This window comes from Misgurnus anguillicaudatus, chromosome 24 (assembly GCF_027580225.2).
Source record: "Misgurnus anguillicaudatus chromosome 24, ASM2758022v2, whole genome shotgun sequence".
NCBI lineage: Eukaryota > Metazoa > Chordata > Actinopteri > Cypriniformes > Cobitidae > Misgurnus > Misgurnus anguillicaudatus.
The window spans coordinates 9,734,164-9,747,185 of record NC_073360.2 but is presented as its reverse complement, the minus strand read 5'-3'; the positions used below and the strand labels follow the sequence as shown (position 1 = coordinate 9,747,185).

Sequence of the window (13,022 nt, the reverse complement as noted above, 5' to 3'; positions counted from 1 at the left end):
TCTCCACCTTTAAACTACCCCCAATTAATGCCATTGGCATATAAAGGAGTACCTCAATGTTTAAAGGCACACCGCTGAACTTTTTGGCCACTAGGGGGCGCTAGACATGTATTTTTCACGCCTAGCGCCCCTAGAGGCCACAAGCGCCGCAGCACTGTCACAAAGGAAAAGAACTGGCCAACCTTAAAGCTAACCTAAAAACTAAACCTTTAAAACGCTAAACGATCAACATTTTGAGACAACAGGGAGAAACGCAGTCATGTTACAACTTTCTGATGAGAAACTCGTCGTGGCAGAAGCCATTTCTCAATCTGAAGGTTGCAGCCTCCGGATGTCGTATTTCTAAGCTGCATACGTCATCAAGACTGTCTTATTTCAGAATATTTACAATTATAAAGTTGACTATTATACTTAGTTAATCGTAAATTGTTGCAGTATGCTTATGACTTGCGAATGTAATGCTCAGTTTACCTTAATAAACCAGGCTTGATGACGTATGCAGCCTGCATATTTGACCTCCGGAGGCTGCAGCCTTCCAATTCAGAAACGACCAGAAGTATTTCCTTGCCTTTTTCTAAAACAAATATTGTTGCATCGTCCCTCTCTCCCTCGCCACCAGGATTTTCCGCAATGGCGCTCGTTTTTCCTCTTTTTGTGTGAAAATTGTCGCTCCAAATCCAAGTAAACCGATGTTTTTAGGTCTGCCGCTTTGTCATACGTCACGCGAGTGACAGCGGAACGCAGCAAATGAGGAAGAGAGAAACGCTCGGATCTGATTGGTGAATGAATAGGGTTTGGTTTTACACTGTTTGAGTTTGAGCAAGTTTGATTGCTATAGCATCCTGGATTGTAATGTAAATACCATAGACAGTAAAAGAAAGGTAAATACGTGAACACGTAAATGCAGCATCTGAATACAGGGAACTATATGCAAGATAATCGCCGTCATTTATAAAGAAGATCGCATTTATGTATGAATCAAGATCGTGAGTTTATATAAAAAATTCCCTTAAAGGGGATTCAAACCCGGGTCGCCCGTGTCATAGGTCCAAGCAAGGGCGTAGGAACCGGAGACAGTCACATTTGTCCGCCTCAAAAAAATTATATTGCGGGGGAGAAAAATATTTGACTTGCATGCTTTTATTTTGAAAGCGCAACACAGTGTCTTGTCACCGGCCCGCTCCGCTCCCTCAAGGGCTAGTGGGGTCTGAAGCTGGTGACAGGTCGTCAGAGGTTAAGATGAAAAGACAACTGCATCAGTTTAAGTGATGTCTTTATCACGGGGAAGAAGAAAGGAATGTGAGTTTGTAATAACTTTGTACAGGAGGATAATTATATTTTCTGTTAGATCATGGATTAAAGTTCTCCATCGCACGACAGATTAACGTCAATTGCAAAATTCTTAAATTCACTTTTCATAAAGACGACTTGTATTCAAAGCCTGGAGTGGAGCCAAAGCAAGTTCTTTTCTTTAACGTTACTGTAAGCGTTCTGAAATCACTTCGCTCAGGATCCACTCCGGGTTTTCTGACTGTGTAAAGCTGAGGTAAAACTTTAAGCATGGACATACTTTTAATGCAGGAAGGCTCATATTGGAGGTCAGTGTAAAAGACAAATGGAGATTCACTTGGCTTAGCGAAATGGGAAAGCCTTTTAGTTCGTGGGATAAAAAAACCAAACAGCCAGGCGAGCCAGGTACGTGTCTTTGCATTGTATGTCTAGGGCAATATTTTGGGGGTAATTGATTTGTCCCGTACATAATCACTCGCGTCCCATTTTTTGACTGATACAGTTTTGTTAAAGTTCTATCTAAATACTTTGATGTCATCTGCCTGTCGGTTTCAGCACCGCTGTACGAAGTCGAACCAGCAGCAATGCTGATCACGACAACACATGATCACCTGTCATTCAATCACAGACCCCCTCAAGTGTACATTAAAAGGGATGATATAATACGATTTCATATTTTCTTTTTTTAAAGTGGGTTATTTAGCCGTTTCGCCTCAATCTAATATGCCTCAAAAGCATTTCCAACTTTGCTTGGACATTTTCGTACGTGATTCACAGTCTGTAACTTACGTGTGTTTTAATAATCTTATTTGTTAAAGTATATGATGTTGACTCGAAACTACAGCTTACAGAATCTATGTAAGATGTTTTTTTTAGTTTGTCACACGTAGATTAATACGAAGGGGATAACCTTTTTAACCCTTAGTGCAAGAGTCACAAGTGTTTTGTTTAAAGGACTGTGTTAAAAGTAAAGCTGTAAATTAACAAACTATTAATAAACCTACCATATGTTGTAGGCATAAAAGTTATAAATTAGGAGATTAGCTATCATTCTGACAAATGGCTTAAATCAATATATATACAGTATTGTTCAAAATAATAGCAGTACAATGTGACTAACCAGAATAATCAAGGTTTTTAGTATATTTTTTATTGCTACGTGGCAAACAAGTTACCAGTAGGTTCAGTAGATTCTCAGAAAACAAATGAGACCCAGCATTCATGATATGCACGCTCTTAAGGCTGTGCAATTGGGCAAGTAGTCAAATTAGTTGAGAGGGGTGTGTTCAAAAAAATAGCAGTGTGGCATTCAATGACGGAGGTCATCAATTTTGTGAACAAACAGGTGTGAATCAGGTGGCCCCTATTTAAGGATGAAGCCAACACTTGTTGAACATGCATTTGAAAGCTGAAGAAAATGGGTCGTTCAAGACATTGTTCATAAGAACAGCGTACTTTGATTAAAAAGTTGATGTGAGAGGGGAAAACATATAAAGAGGTGCAAAACATGATAGGCTGTTCAGCTAAAATGATCTCCAATGCCTTAAAATGGAGAGAAAAACCAGAGAGACGTGGAAGAAAACGGAAGACAACCATCAAAATGGATAGAAGAATAACCAGAATGGCAAAGGCTCAGCCAATGATCACTTCCAGGATGATCAAAGACAGTGTGGAGTTACCTGTAAGTACTGTGACAGTTAGAGTGTGAAGCTAATCTATTTTCAAGAATCCCCCGCAAAGTCCCTCTGTTAAAAAAAAGGCATGTGCAGAAGAGGTTACAATTTGCCAAAGAACACATCAACTGGCCTAAAGAGAAATGGAGGAACATTTTGTGGACTGATGAGAGTAAAATTGTTCTTTTTGGGTCCAAGGGCCACAGGCAGTTTGTGAGACGACCCCCAAACTCTGAATTCAAGCCACAGTACACAGTGAAGACAGTGAAGCATGGAGGTGCAAGCATCATGATATGGGCATGTTTCTCCTACTATGGTGTTGGGCCTATTTATCGCATACCAGGGATCATGGATCAGTTTGCATATGTTAAAATACTTGAAGAGGTCATGTTGCCCTATGCTGAAGAGGACATGCCCTTGAAATGGTTGTTTCAACAAGACAATGACCCAAAACACACTAGTAAACGGGCAAAGTCTTGGTTCCAAACCAACAAAATTAATGTTATAGAGTGGCCAGCCCAATCTCCAGACCTTAATCCAATTGAGAACTTGTGGGGTGATATCAAAAATGCTGTTCCTGAAGCAAAACCAAGAAATGTGAATGAATTGTGGAATGTTGTTAAAGAATCATGGAGTGGAATAACAGCTGAGAGGTGCCACAAGTTGGTTGACTCCATGCCACACAGATGTCAAGCAGTTTTAAAAAGCTGTGGTCATACAACTAAATGAAGAGTTTGGTTCCAAAACGCAATAAATCCATTTTGACAAATTTTGGTAAAAACGTGTTTTCTATACCAAGAAAGTGACAAGATGAAAACAACTATTTTCTGTTACAAACTTTCACACAGCATCTTTAGGTTATGAAAACTTTTTGAAAAAGTTGATTTTCAAAGATTTATTATAAAAACGGATTATTTTTTCCACAAAATGCAATAAATCCATGACAAGTTTTTATTCAAAATGCTATAAATCTATTGAATCAATAGCCTATATAAATGTGCATTCATCTTTGCCATGTTATATTCATTTAGTTGACTAGTTGTACACACTAATTAAAAATATAAACATTAATGTTATTAATCAAAACACTTACTTTGTCATATTAAGAACACTGTCATTGCGGTTACTTGACTTCTTCGCTTAACGTCTTTCACAGCGATCAGCTGTAAAATGTTTTTGGTCCTGCTCGATTTTCGTTGACTTTGAGTAAAATAATGGAAAGTTTTTCATAAGATCCTCTGGGGTCAATGTGTTAGCATGAGAAGCTTGATGCTGTCTGGAGAACAAGCAGCCGAGTGCCTCTCAGGGAAATTATTAGATGCTGATGGCTTACGTTTCTTTCCCATCACAGAAAACCATCACAGGTTTAGCGATGCCATTAAAGTATTATTTTGTTTTGTTTGTTGATCACGTAGTACAAAGTAGATGAGGAAAACCAGGACTCCGTACTCAGCGCGTCCGCCATTGTTTGTTTACATTGCGTGAACGGTGGGCTGTAATATCACAAATGGAGTTATTGCGTTCTGTAAAAAAGGGGGAGTGGCGTTTGTCGCATTTTGGGAAAAAAGGGAGAAAAGATGACAGAATAACACGGCGGATATTGGATTTTGCGTAAAATTAAGAATTTACTTTTAACTACTGACCTGATATAATGCTGATTATAAAACGGCTCGATCTGGTTCTTCATTCTGATTGGTTGAAACGCGTTCTAAGCCGTGATAAAATACCCCGGTAAACCCACGGTTCAGACCGCATCACAAGTATCATTGCGCCACTGTTGCTGTGTACTGATTTATGAAAATAAACACCATAGTCTTTAATCATTTTTTAATTTTTCTACCTTTGCACAATTATGGCGATATCCAGATAAATGTCAATAAATAAAACATTTCGTCAATAAAGAGAAAACGTTCTCTGAAGTTTTTTTTTGTCTTATTGATATTTCCGCTATTATCCACAAGATGGCAATCTTATCCAACTTAAACACTGAGGCATTCACTCGACACAACAGCGTTGTGGTGGATTTAGCGTGACGTGTGTTTTGATCATGCTCTGAATCTGATCTCTTACAAAGTTCTTCACAAAAATGGAATTATCTCCGCATTTAGCTGAAAATTTGAGAGGTGATAACTGATAAGACAACAAATGAAGGTAGCATGAAACGTTTTTTGATGTTGTTGGAAAGCGGATGGACTGTTCTTTCATTTGATATTTTATTTTTATTGTGTTTATTTAAAGAAGATAATTTTTCTGTAAGACATTCAACTAAAACTGGGTGGGAACTTAAAAAAACGCTGACGGGGAAAAAGTTAAGCATGCTTCCAAGCATATTTGATCATCACTTCAACAGTTGCACGATATAAATGTTAATGTATAAATTAGATGAATGTTGATTTATAAAAATAAACACCACAGTCTTAAATCAGATATTTTCATTGTGTCTTTGCTGTGTCTGTGTTGGTTGTGAACTGCGCTCTGTTTCAGTCACACTTGATTCTGAGGAACTACTTTGTTTGGCGGAAGAGTAATATTTATACTAATATAATTACAACTTATTTGTGTTTTATTTTATAAAACCCCGCTAACGTTATGCATATGAAGTAACCGTTTTATAAACGCAATAAACCCCTCGAAGCGTTGGGTTACCAGTGCATTTTATAACAGCTTCGCGTCGTGCCTAACAACGCCCCTTAGCTGTTATAAAATGCACTGGTAACCCACTGCTTCTTGGGGTTTATTGCTTTATTTTGGCAGTAACTCATTTTTTTCAAAAATGGCGTTTATTGCGTTTTGGAACCAAACTCTTCAAATATTAGTTTAGTGATTCACAGGATTGCTAAATGTTTGTACAAAATAGTTTTGAGTTTGTACAGTCAAAGGTAGACACTGCTATTTTTTTGAACACACCCCTTTCAACTAATACCCCAATCCTTCTCACCATTTTCACCCCTAACCCATTTTCATGCCTGAATAAAGTATGTTGGTGAATGTTTTGCACTATAGTTCATTTAAGACATATTTCTGTTCAAGCTATTAACAGATCTGTCAGGTTTCCGATATGTGTCCCCCCCAATGTTAAACTTATTCCTACGCCCCTGGGTCCAAGACACTAACACAGCAGTCGAATTTTGTAGTTTTTTTTTGTGCTGTGGTTACTACCAGAAACCTTAAGTTTTAAAGTACGAGTAAAAGCGATACAGACCCCGTCAGGCTATGGTAGACATGTCATTCAACCAATTTAAAGTCGATGTACTATCACAAGGGTCTTGAAAATTTATTATGAAGGTTGAAAAACTACATGGTGTCGCTTTAAATCATTTTAAAGCAGTAAGAATGGCTTATATTGCCAAAAACCTGCCGCAATCGGACAAGCAAAAGTGCGTACATGTGATTTAAAAAAATCTGTTGTTTATTTTGTAACTCAGACAACTCTAGTTCTCTCGTGGTATATAATGAATGAATTCATATGAAGTTAATCGTGCAAAAACATACGATTATGGGGTTAGGGGTGGGTTTTGTTTTGGTAAAAAACTTCACGGGGGTACAAACATTTACGAATGTGGTCGCACCAATTATACGAATTAGCCACCTCGTAAAATATGCACGAATAGCGTTGAACGGACAGTAAATTGGATATACTGTATAATAGATCCAGTAAACTCTCTTGGCTGGGTGTTTTCCAACAATGGGGAGATCAGGGCACAACGTCAAAACCGTTCTCGAGATGAAGCCCCAGCTGGAAGCCAGAACCATAATAGAAATCCAACACCCAGACCTGGAGAGAAGTGCATAGAGAGAAAAGTGCCAGTTCTGCACTTTTTTCCTGGCGTCCTTTACAATCAAAGCCAGGACAAAGATCCCTACAGCTTTTCACACGATTGCTTTCCACAGGACCATCTGGCTTTAGAAACCCTCGAGCTGATCACATCTCAGCACAGAGGAGGAGCCAGAAAAAAAATCTGAAGCCTGAACTAAGGTGACTGAGTTCATTCTGACTAAGGGGAGAAAGGTATTTTAGGGGGGAGAACGAATATGATCCAGTTTAACATGTTAGAAAAGTTCAATAGGATTTCAGCAGCCATTCAGTAATTTCCACATTCAGTGTAAAAAATGTACACCTAGAAATAATAGTGCTTTTAATAAATGTGGATATAAGTGTATAAGGATATAAATATACATACAGTAGAGTACACTGTAATTTTTATTTAAACAATGAGTGTGTTTACATCAGGTTTACATCCACAGAAAAAGCAGATAACTATCAAAAATCGGTCGCCGTGATTTCACCAAGTAAGATGTGATCCTGGATCAACGTTTTAATCAAAGATACCGCAACCTATCCTAAACTCAAACCCTAACCATTTTTAAACCCTCAAATGAGTGTGAAATAATAGTTTGAGGAATATTTCTTAAAAGCCCCTAACCCAATCCTAAACCTAACATGCACACTAATCTTAATCCTACAATCTGATTGGTTAAAGAAAATGTTGATCCAGGACTAACAATGGTGTTGATCCAGGATCACATCTCACTTGGTGAAATCACGTTCACCATCGTGGCCGCGTCACTGCCGTTGCTTGACTTCAGTCTTTTCAGGGAGCGTTTTTATTGCCAAGAGAGATCATTCTAAATACTGACTTTTGTCATTTTGTTTTCAAAATTGTTTGGTTTTTACTTTTGTCTACACTTTTGTCTATTTTCTGTTTGCTTCTCAAAAAAGTATGATCATTAAAACTTTGTAAGAACAACAAAGCTGATGACTTTTGCACAATACTGTTTATTTCTTTTAAATTTTTCATATGTCTTGTTCATTATATTTATTGGTTTATAATAATGTGAAATAAAGACTTCCATCCTATGAATGCTTTACAAAAATCAAGTTTTTGGTGCTCTCTTCCTATTGTGTTAATATTGCATTAGTTATACATAACTCATTAACTTCATTGTGATGAATCCCTCTATATCTTTCGTTGCAAATTAAAATGTTGTATGTTAGGTCAGTATACACTGAAAAAAATGATTCATTCAATTAACTTGTTTTTTAAGGTAAGTGGTTCCAATCAATTTATTTAAGCTACATTTAAAAAAAATAAAAAATTTTGTTTAAATGTAGCTTACATAAATTGATTGAGTAAAAATTGAGTAAATTTAATTAATCATTTTTTCAGTCTATAGTTGAAGAGTAAGGTTGCATCTGCCAGTGAAATATGTGCAATTGCACGCAAGTTTATTTTAATTCCTAAAACACTTTAATCTGTATTGGAGATGATGTACCACGAAGCATCTAGAAAAACTGCAAAGTGTGTAGACAAATAAACAGAGCATTGTTAACTAATACAATGACATTTATTTCTTAGTTTTACGAGACCAAGCTCCAAAGTTTGAAAGAAAGAGAGACAGTCACATTTGATTCTTCTTTATATAACATAATTTATATACACATGGCTTTTTACAGCAATAGCATGTTTCTTGTATGGAAATACAAGCACAACATAGTCATCAACAGCAAAGCCAGAGCTCTGGCCTCACATTTCACAAACAGCTTACTGTTGACAAACTCAAAGAATGTAGATATAATACACATTTATATATATATGTCAGTATTGGCATATGTTAACAATGTCTTCAATATCATTTCTTTTATAGATTATTACTTTATCAACTACTTAAACAAATTGCACCTTTAGTTATATCATCTTTTTAATTGTAAATCAGATTATTTCTGTACATAAGTTAAGAAATGTAACAGTTTGTTTCAAAATAGATTATCTTCACGTTTCTCTCTAGGAGAACTCATTACATATCTATAGACAAAGTGCAATATTTTAATTTATAGTTTTTTTTTAATAAAAATTGGTCCAAACTTCACAATCTGAAGAAAACAAAAATTTCTTCTAAATTTGCTTTAATTAATTTTTTCCTTTTGCGATTTACGTGTTTTTTTAAAAACTGCCGCTAAATACAAGAATAACAGTGTGTGTACAAAATGCTTGCATGTAAATATTCCTCTACTCTCTAAATATACTTCATGAACTAACAACTGTGACATTAACATGACTCCACGGCTCAATAAAACATGTAATATCAAACATCTTAGTAAAAATAAACTGGAGATGGCAGTAATATTAATGATAAAGTACAGGGATGTGCATAGATGGGATCTGGTAAATTCATAAACCAAATGCACGTCAGATTTTCTCCGTTGTGGATGTTCATGATGGTGGACATAAAAGTTGGTTTAGTAAAGGATATGTGGTGTTTTTCCATGTTGTGAGAGGCAGTGTGGGTCAAGCGATCAGTCCAATGCTGTTGGTGAATTTAACATATATCTGGCATTTTTCTAAAATGCAGGTGTGAAGCAGGAAGTCATTTTGAATATACAGTTGTGTTGCTGTATATAGACTTTTGAAACCAATAAGATTTTGCTGCGGGTGAAGCGAACTAAAACAAAGCAGCTGACAAAATGTCCTGTCGCAGTTGGTTAGGAGAAAAATTATAAGGAAGAAACTTTGGCCTGGTCATTTCATGGCATTAGTGTCCCAAAAATAAACCTGTAATAGCGTTTACTATTTAAGCTTGAACAAATTGGCCAATAGTCAGCACTTCACATCTGCATCGTTTTCAACGTTTTACAGCACAACTTAGGAAGTAATTTTAAGAGTTTCAAGTCTTGAATTATTTGAGCTTTCAATACCCTGGTTCACTATTTAAAAGTTTAAAACTTTTTAATGTCTAGTGCATATACTGTATGTGCAAAACAACCAAATCTGTTCAAATCTGAGTGAGAGCCACATAGAAATAAAAAAGCAAAGGTCAAGAAAGAAAAAGGGTTATGCTGGTGGATTATTTTTGTACTTTTTCGGAGCCAGCACAAACTTGAAAAATCACTACAAACTTATAGTACATGTACGTCACAGTGCCTCCACTTTGAGAGAAGATAAATAAAACAGAAATATGATAAAATGTAAATGATACATTGTGACATGAATCAATCACATCGCTTCTCCTTCAGCCTAATAAATAACAAGTCAATAACTCTCTACGCTTTCTTAAAAGGTAGAGGACTTTAGCAATACAGCAACAGATTCAATGCTGTAGCGAAGGCATAGGAGAATCTCCTAATGCTGTAGTTCTACAGTATACCACAGTAGACACAGAAAAACGGTTTTTGATGGCATGTAGACTTTGATGGTGATAAAGACTTACGAGCAAATCTTTTCCACAATTTCGAGGCTGTTTCTTACCTTTGACTAGTTAAGGGACCACAACAAAGATAGGCCAAAGATAGAAACACAATGGTTTAAGGAAATGTGGATTTGTCCTTTGAGGAGCCCAAACATTGTTGAAATGCACTATACACAGCTTAATCTCGAAAATCTCAAACTGAAGGCAATAATATACAGCAATAAGAATAATATTAATACAAAAAGGAAAAACCTCCATATTTCTACTTGCTAAATGCACAGTAGCTGAGTGAGTCTCCTCACAGCAAGAAGGTCGGTTTGAGCCTTGGCTAGGTCAGGTGGCCTTTCTGTTTGGAGTTTGCATGTTCTCCCTGTGTCCGTGTGGGTAGCACTTTATTTTACAGTACATGCACTTACCATGCACACACATGGCCAACACGTTGCACCTAGAGACAAATGTGTGGTACTTACTTTTGAGTATCTACAGTACATGGTAATTAAATGGTATCATTACTGTACTTACCATGTAACTCTAGATAAGTACCGGGCAACACCAGATACATACTTATAGTGTAGGTATACTGTAACTAACAAGAAACACTACTGTACTTACAAATTAATGTACAAAATAAGTATTTAGTACTTACAGGCAAGTGTGGGTTAATGGCAGGTACTTATAGTGTACATCTTTGATAACTAATAACAAACACTACTGTACTTACAAATTACATGGTAAGTGTGTAGTACATACATGCGGGTGTAAATTAATGACCAGCACATGTGGTGTATGTATACAGTACTGTAACGAGAAACACTACTGTACTTAAAGTGTACATGGTAAGTGTGTAGTACTTACATTGTAAGTTAATGACAGGTACTTATAGTGTACGTATATGATAACTAATAACAAACATTGAGTTAATGATAACAACAATACATCTTATTTTATGGTCTTACTAGTTAATATAACTCACAGTGGCATAGGTATACTATGCTATATCTTAGGTGGTAGGTCCTATGTAATAACTGTGTAAAACGCAGCACTTTATTTTAAAGTACTGTTTTTCCATCCAGTTACTGTGGATGTACTAGTGAATGTACCCAGTGGTTAATGCGTACGATATTCAATGCTTGTGTTTAAAGGGTACAATAAAGGACAGATATTAGATATTAGTTATCATATACGTACACTGTAAACACCTTTCGTTAACTCGCACTTGACCACATTGTACCACACACTTACCGTGTATAACAATTTATAAGTACATTAGTGTTTGTTATTAGTTATCAAAGATGTACAGTATAAGTACCTGCCATTAACCCACACCTGGCTGCAAGAGCCAAATACTATATTGTATAGTATTATATTGTGTAGTGTTTCTTTAGTTACAGAATACCTACACTACAAGTACGCATCTGGTATCTCCCAAAACTCACCCAAAGCTACATAATACATACCAAGTATGTACCAAGTATGTAAGTACAGTAATGATACCATTGAATTACTATGTAGATACTCAAAAGCAAGTACCACACATCCGTCTGCAAGCACAACACATTCACCACATATGCGCAAGGTAAGCACGCGCACTGCAAAACAAAGTGCTACCCAGTTTTCTCTTACAGGCCAAAAACATGCAGGTTAGGTTAATTGGAGATGCCAAATTGCCTCTCCCCCAATGTGTGTATGGATCAACTTGTGTGCATGAACTGCTGTATGGATTAACCGGTTCTCGCCATAAATATAGCCATAAATGCTGGAATGGCGTTAAGAGTAAACAACAAACAAATAAACAAATGTTTTTGAAATAATTCATGTATTTACAAGAGATGTAGAAAGATGTACTGTATACAGTTCAGATGAGGAACACCCTTCCATGTAGGTTCGCAAAAAATTAAGATGTCGGATCCAGTTTCTTTCAAATTTACAAAACAACAGTAAATCTGTTGCCCCGATTGTTGATATGGTTGTTTAAACTCTCTGTACACTAGCTCATAGTAACAAAATGTAATACGACTGCTCTACGTCAAATACGCTGACAGGACAAAAATGAAAGTGTGATGCGCTGTGTGCGGCGTAGTTCAAATAATCAGCAAACATTTCTGGGGTCCTCTTTCTCCAGGACCTCTTCTAAATAAATCTACAGTCATTCCCCTGCACTTGCACATCTGTTCCAGTCTTCATAAAGCTCGGCATGAATGCATTACACCCCTCAGAATTTGAAGTTACAACACAACAGTGAAAGGGTGCTATTACAATGCGTATCACTGTTCGGAGGTGTATCGTGCTGATGGATGCCTGGTGTTGGGATTTGGTGGTTTTAACGTATCACAGTTTGCCTTTGATGGAGTATGTGGTTGTAAAAATGATCTCTGAAAATTTGTGTGAACATTGATATATACGTGTGTGTTTTGCAGCAGCTGTAAGGGCACCAGGTTTTCGTTGCCCTGATAGGACCACTGATTCTCTTTAGCGAGAAAAAAGGCAGCAAAATAAAGCTTGTCAATTTGGCTATGGAGCACAGGCACCTGGTTTGGCACTTGGTAAGAACTTGAGTCCAAATGTCTGAGAAAAGCGTCCTTGTAAATCAGCTCAGAGTTGAGCCAATGTGCTTGGCAGTGTGAAGTCGTATCATGACCTCATCTGCTGAAGAAAGAGAAGGAATAATGGTGTCTGTGTCCTTGAAGAGGAGTTTGATGGGTGTGGAGAGCGGCTCAGGGTTGCCGATCAAGAGTTTTTACCTGAAAGGAAAAACAATGTTATATGCAATTAATTCTGCTATAGTTTTTCATAGAATTTATTTTTTACAATGCATTGTTGTTATAGTTGTCAAGTATTCATGCATGCCTGACTAAACACGTAATACACAATGAC

The 13,022-nt window shown here is 36.8% G+C and overlaps 1 protein-coding gene across 1 annotated transcript in view; it reads right to left on the bottom strand.

The window, feature by feature from the left end:
* Window positions 1-8,363: 8,363 nt before the first annotated feature.
* The window catches only part of foxo1a (forkhead box O1 a), a 47,452-nt gene continuing 42,793 nt past the window's right edge, over window positions 8,364-13,022 (bottom strand). The window contains exon 4 of the mRNA XM_055195923.2: window positions 8,364-12,889. Within this exon, the coding sequence (XP_055051898.2) occupies window positions 12,886-12,889 (4 nt within the window). The 3' untranslated portion in view covers window positions 8,364-12,885. The remainder of the gene's footprint in view (window positions 12,890-13,022) is intronic.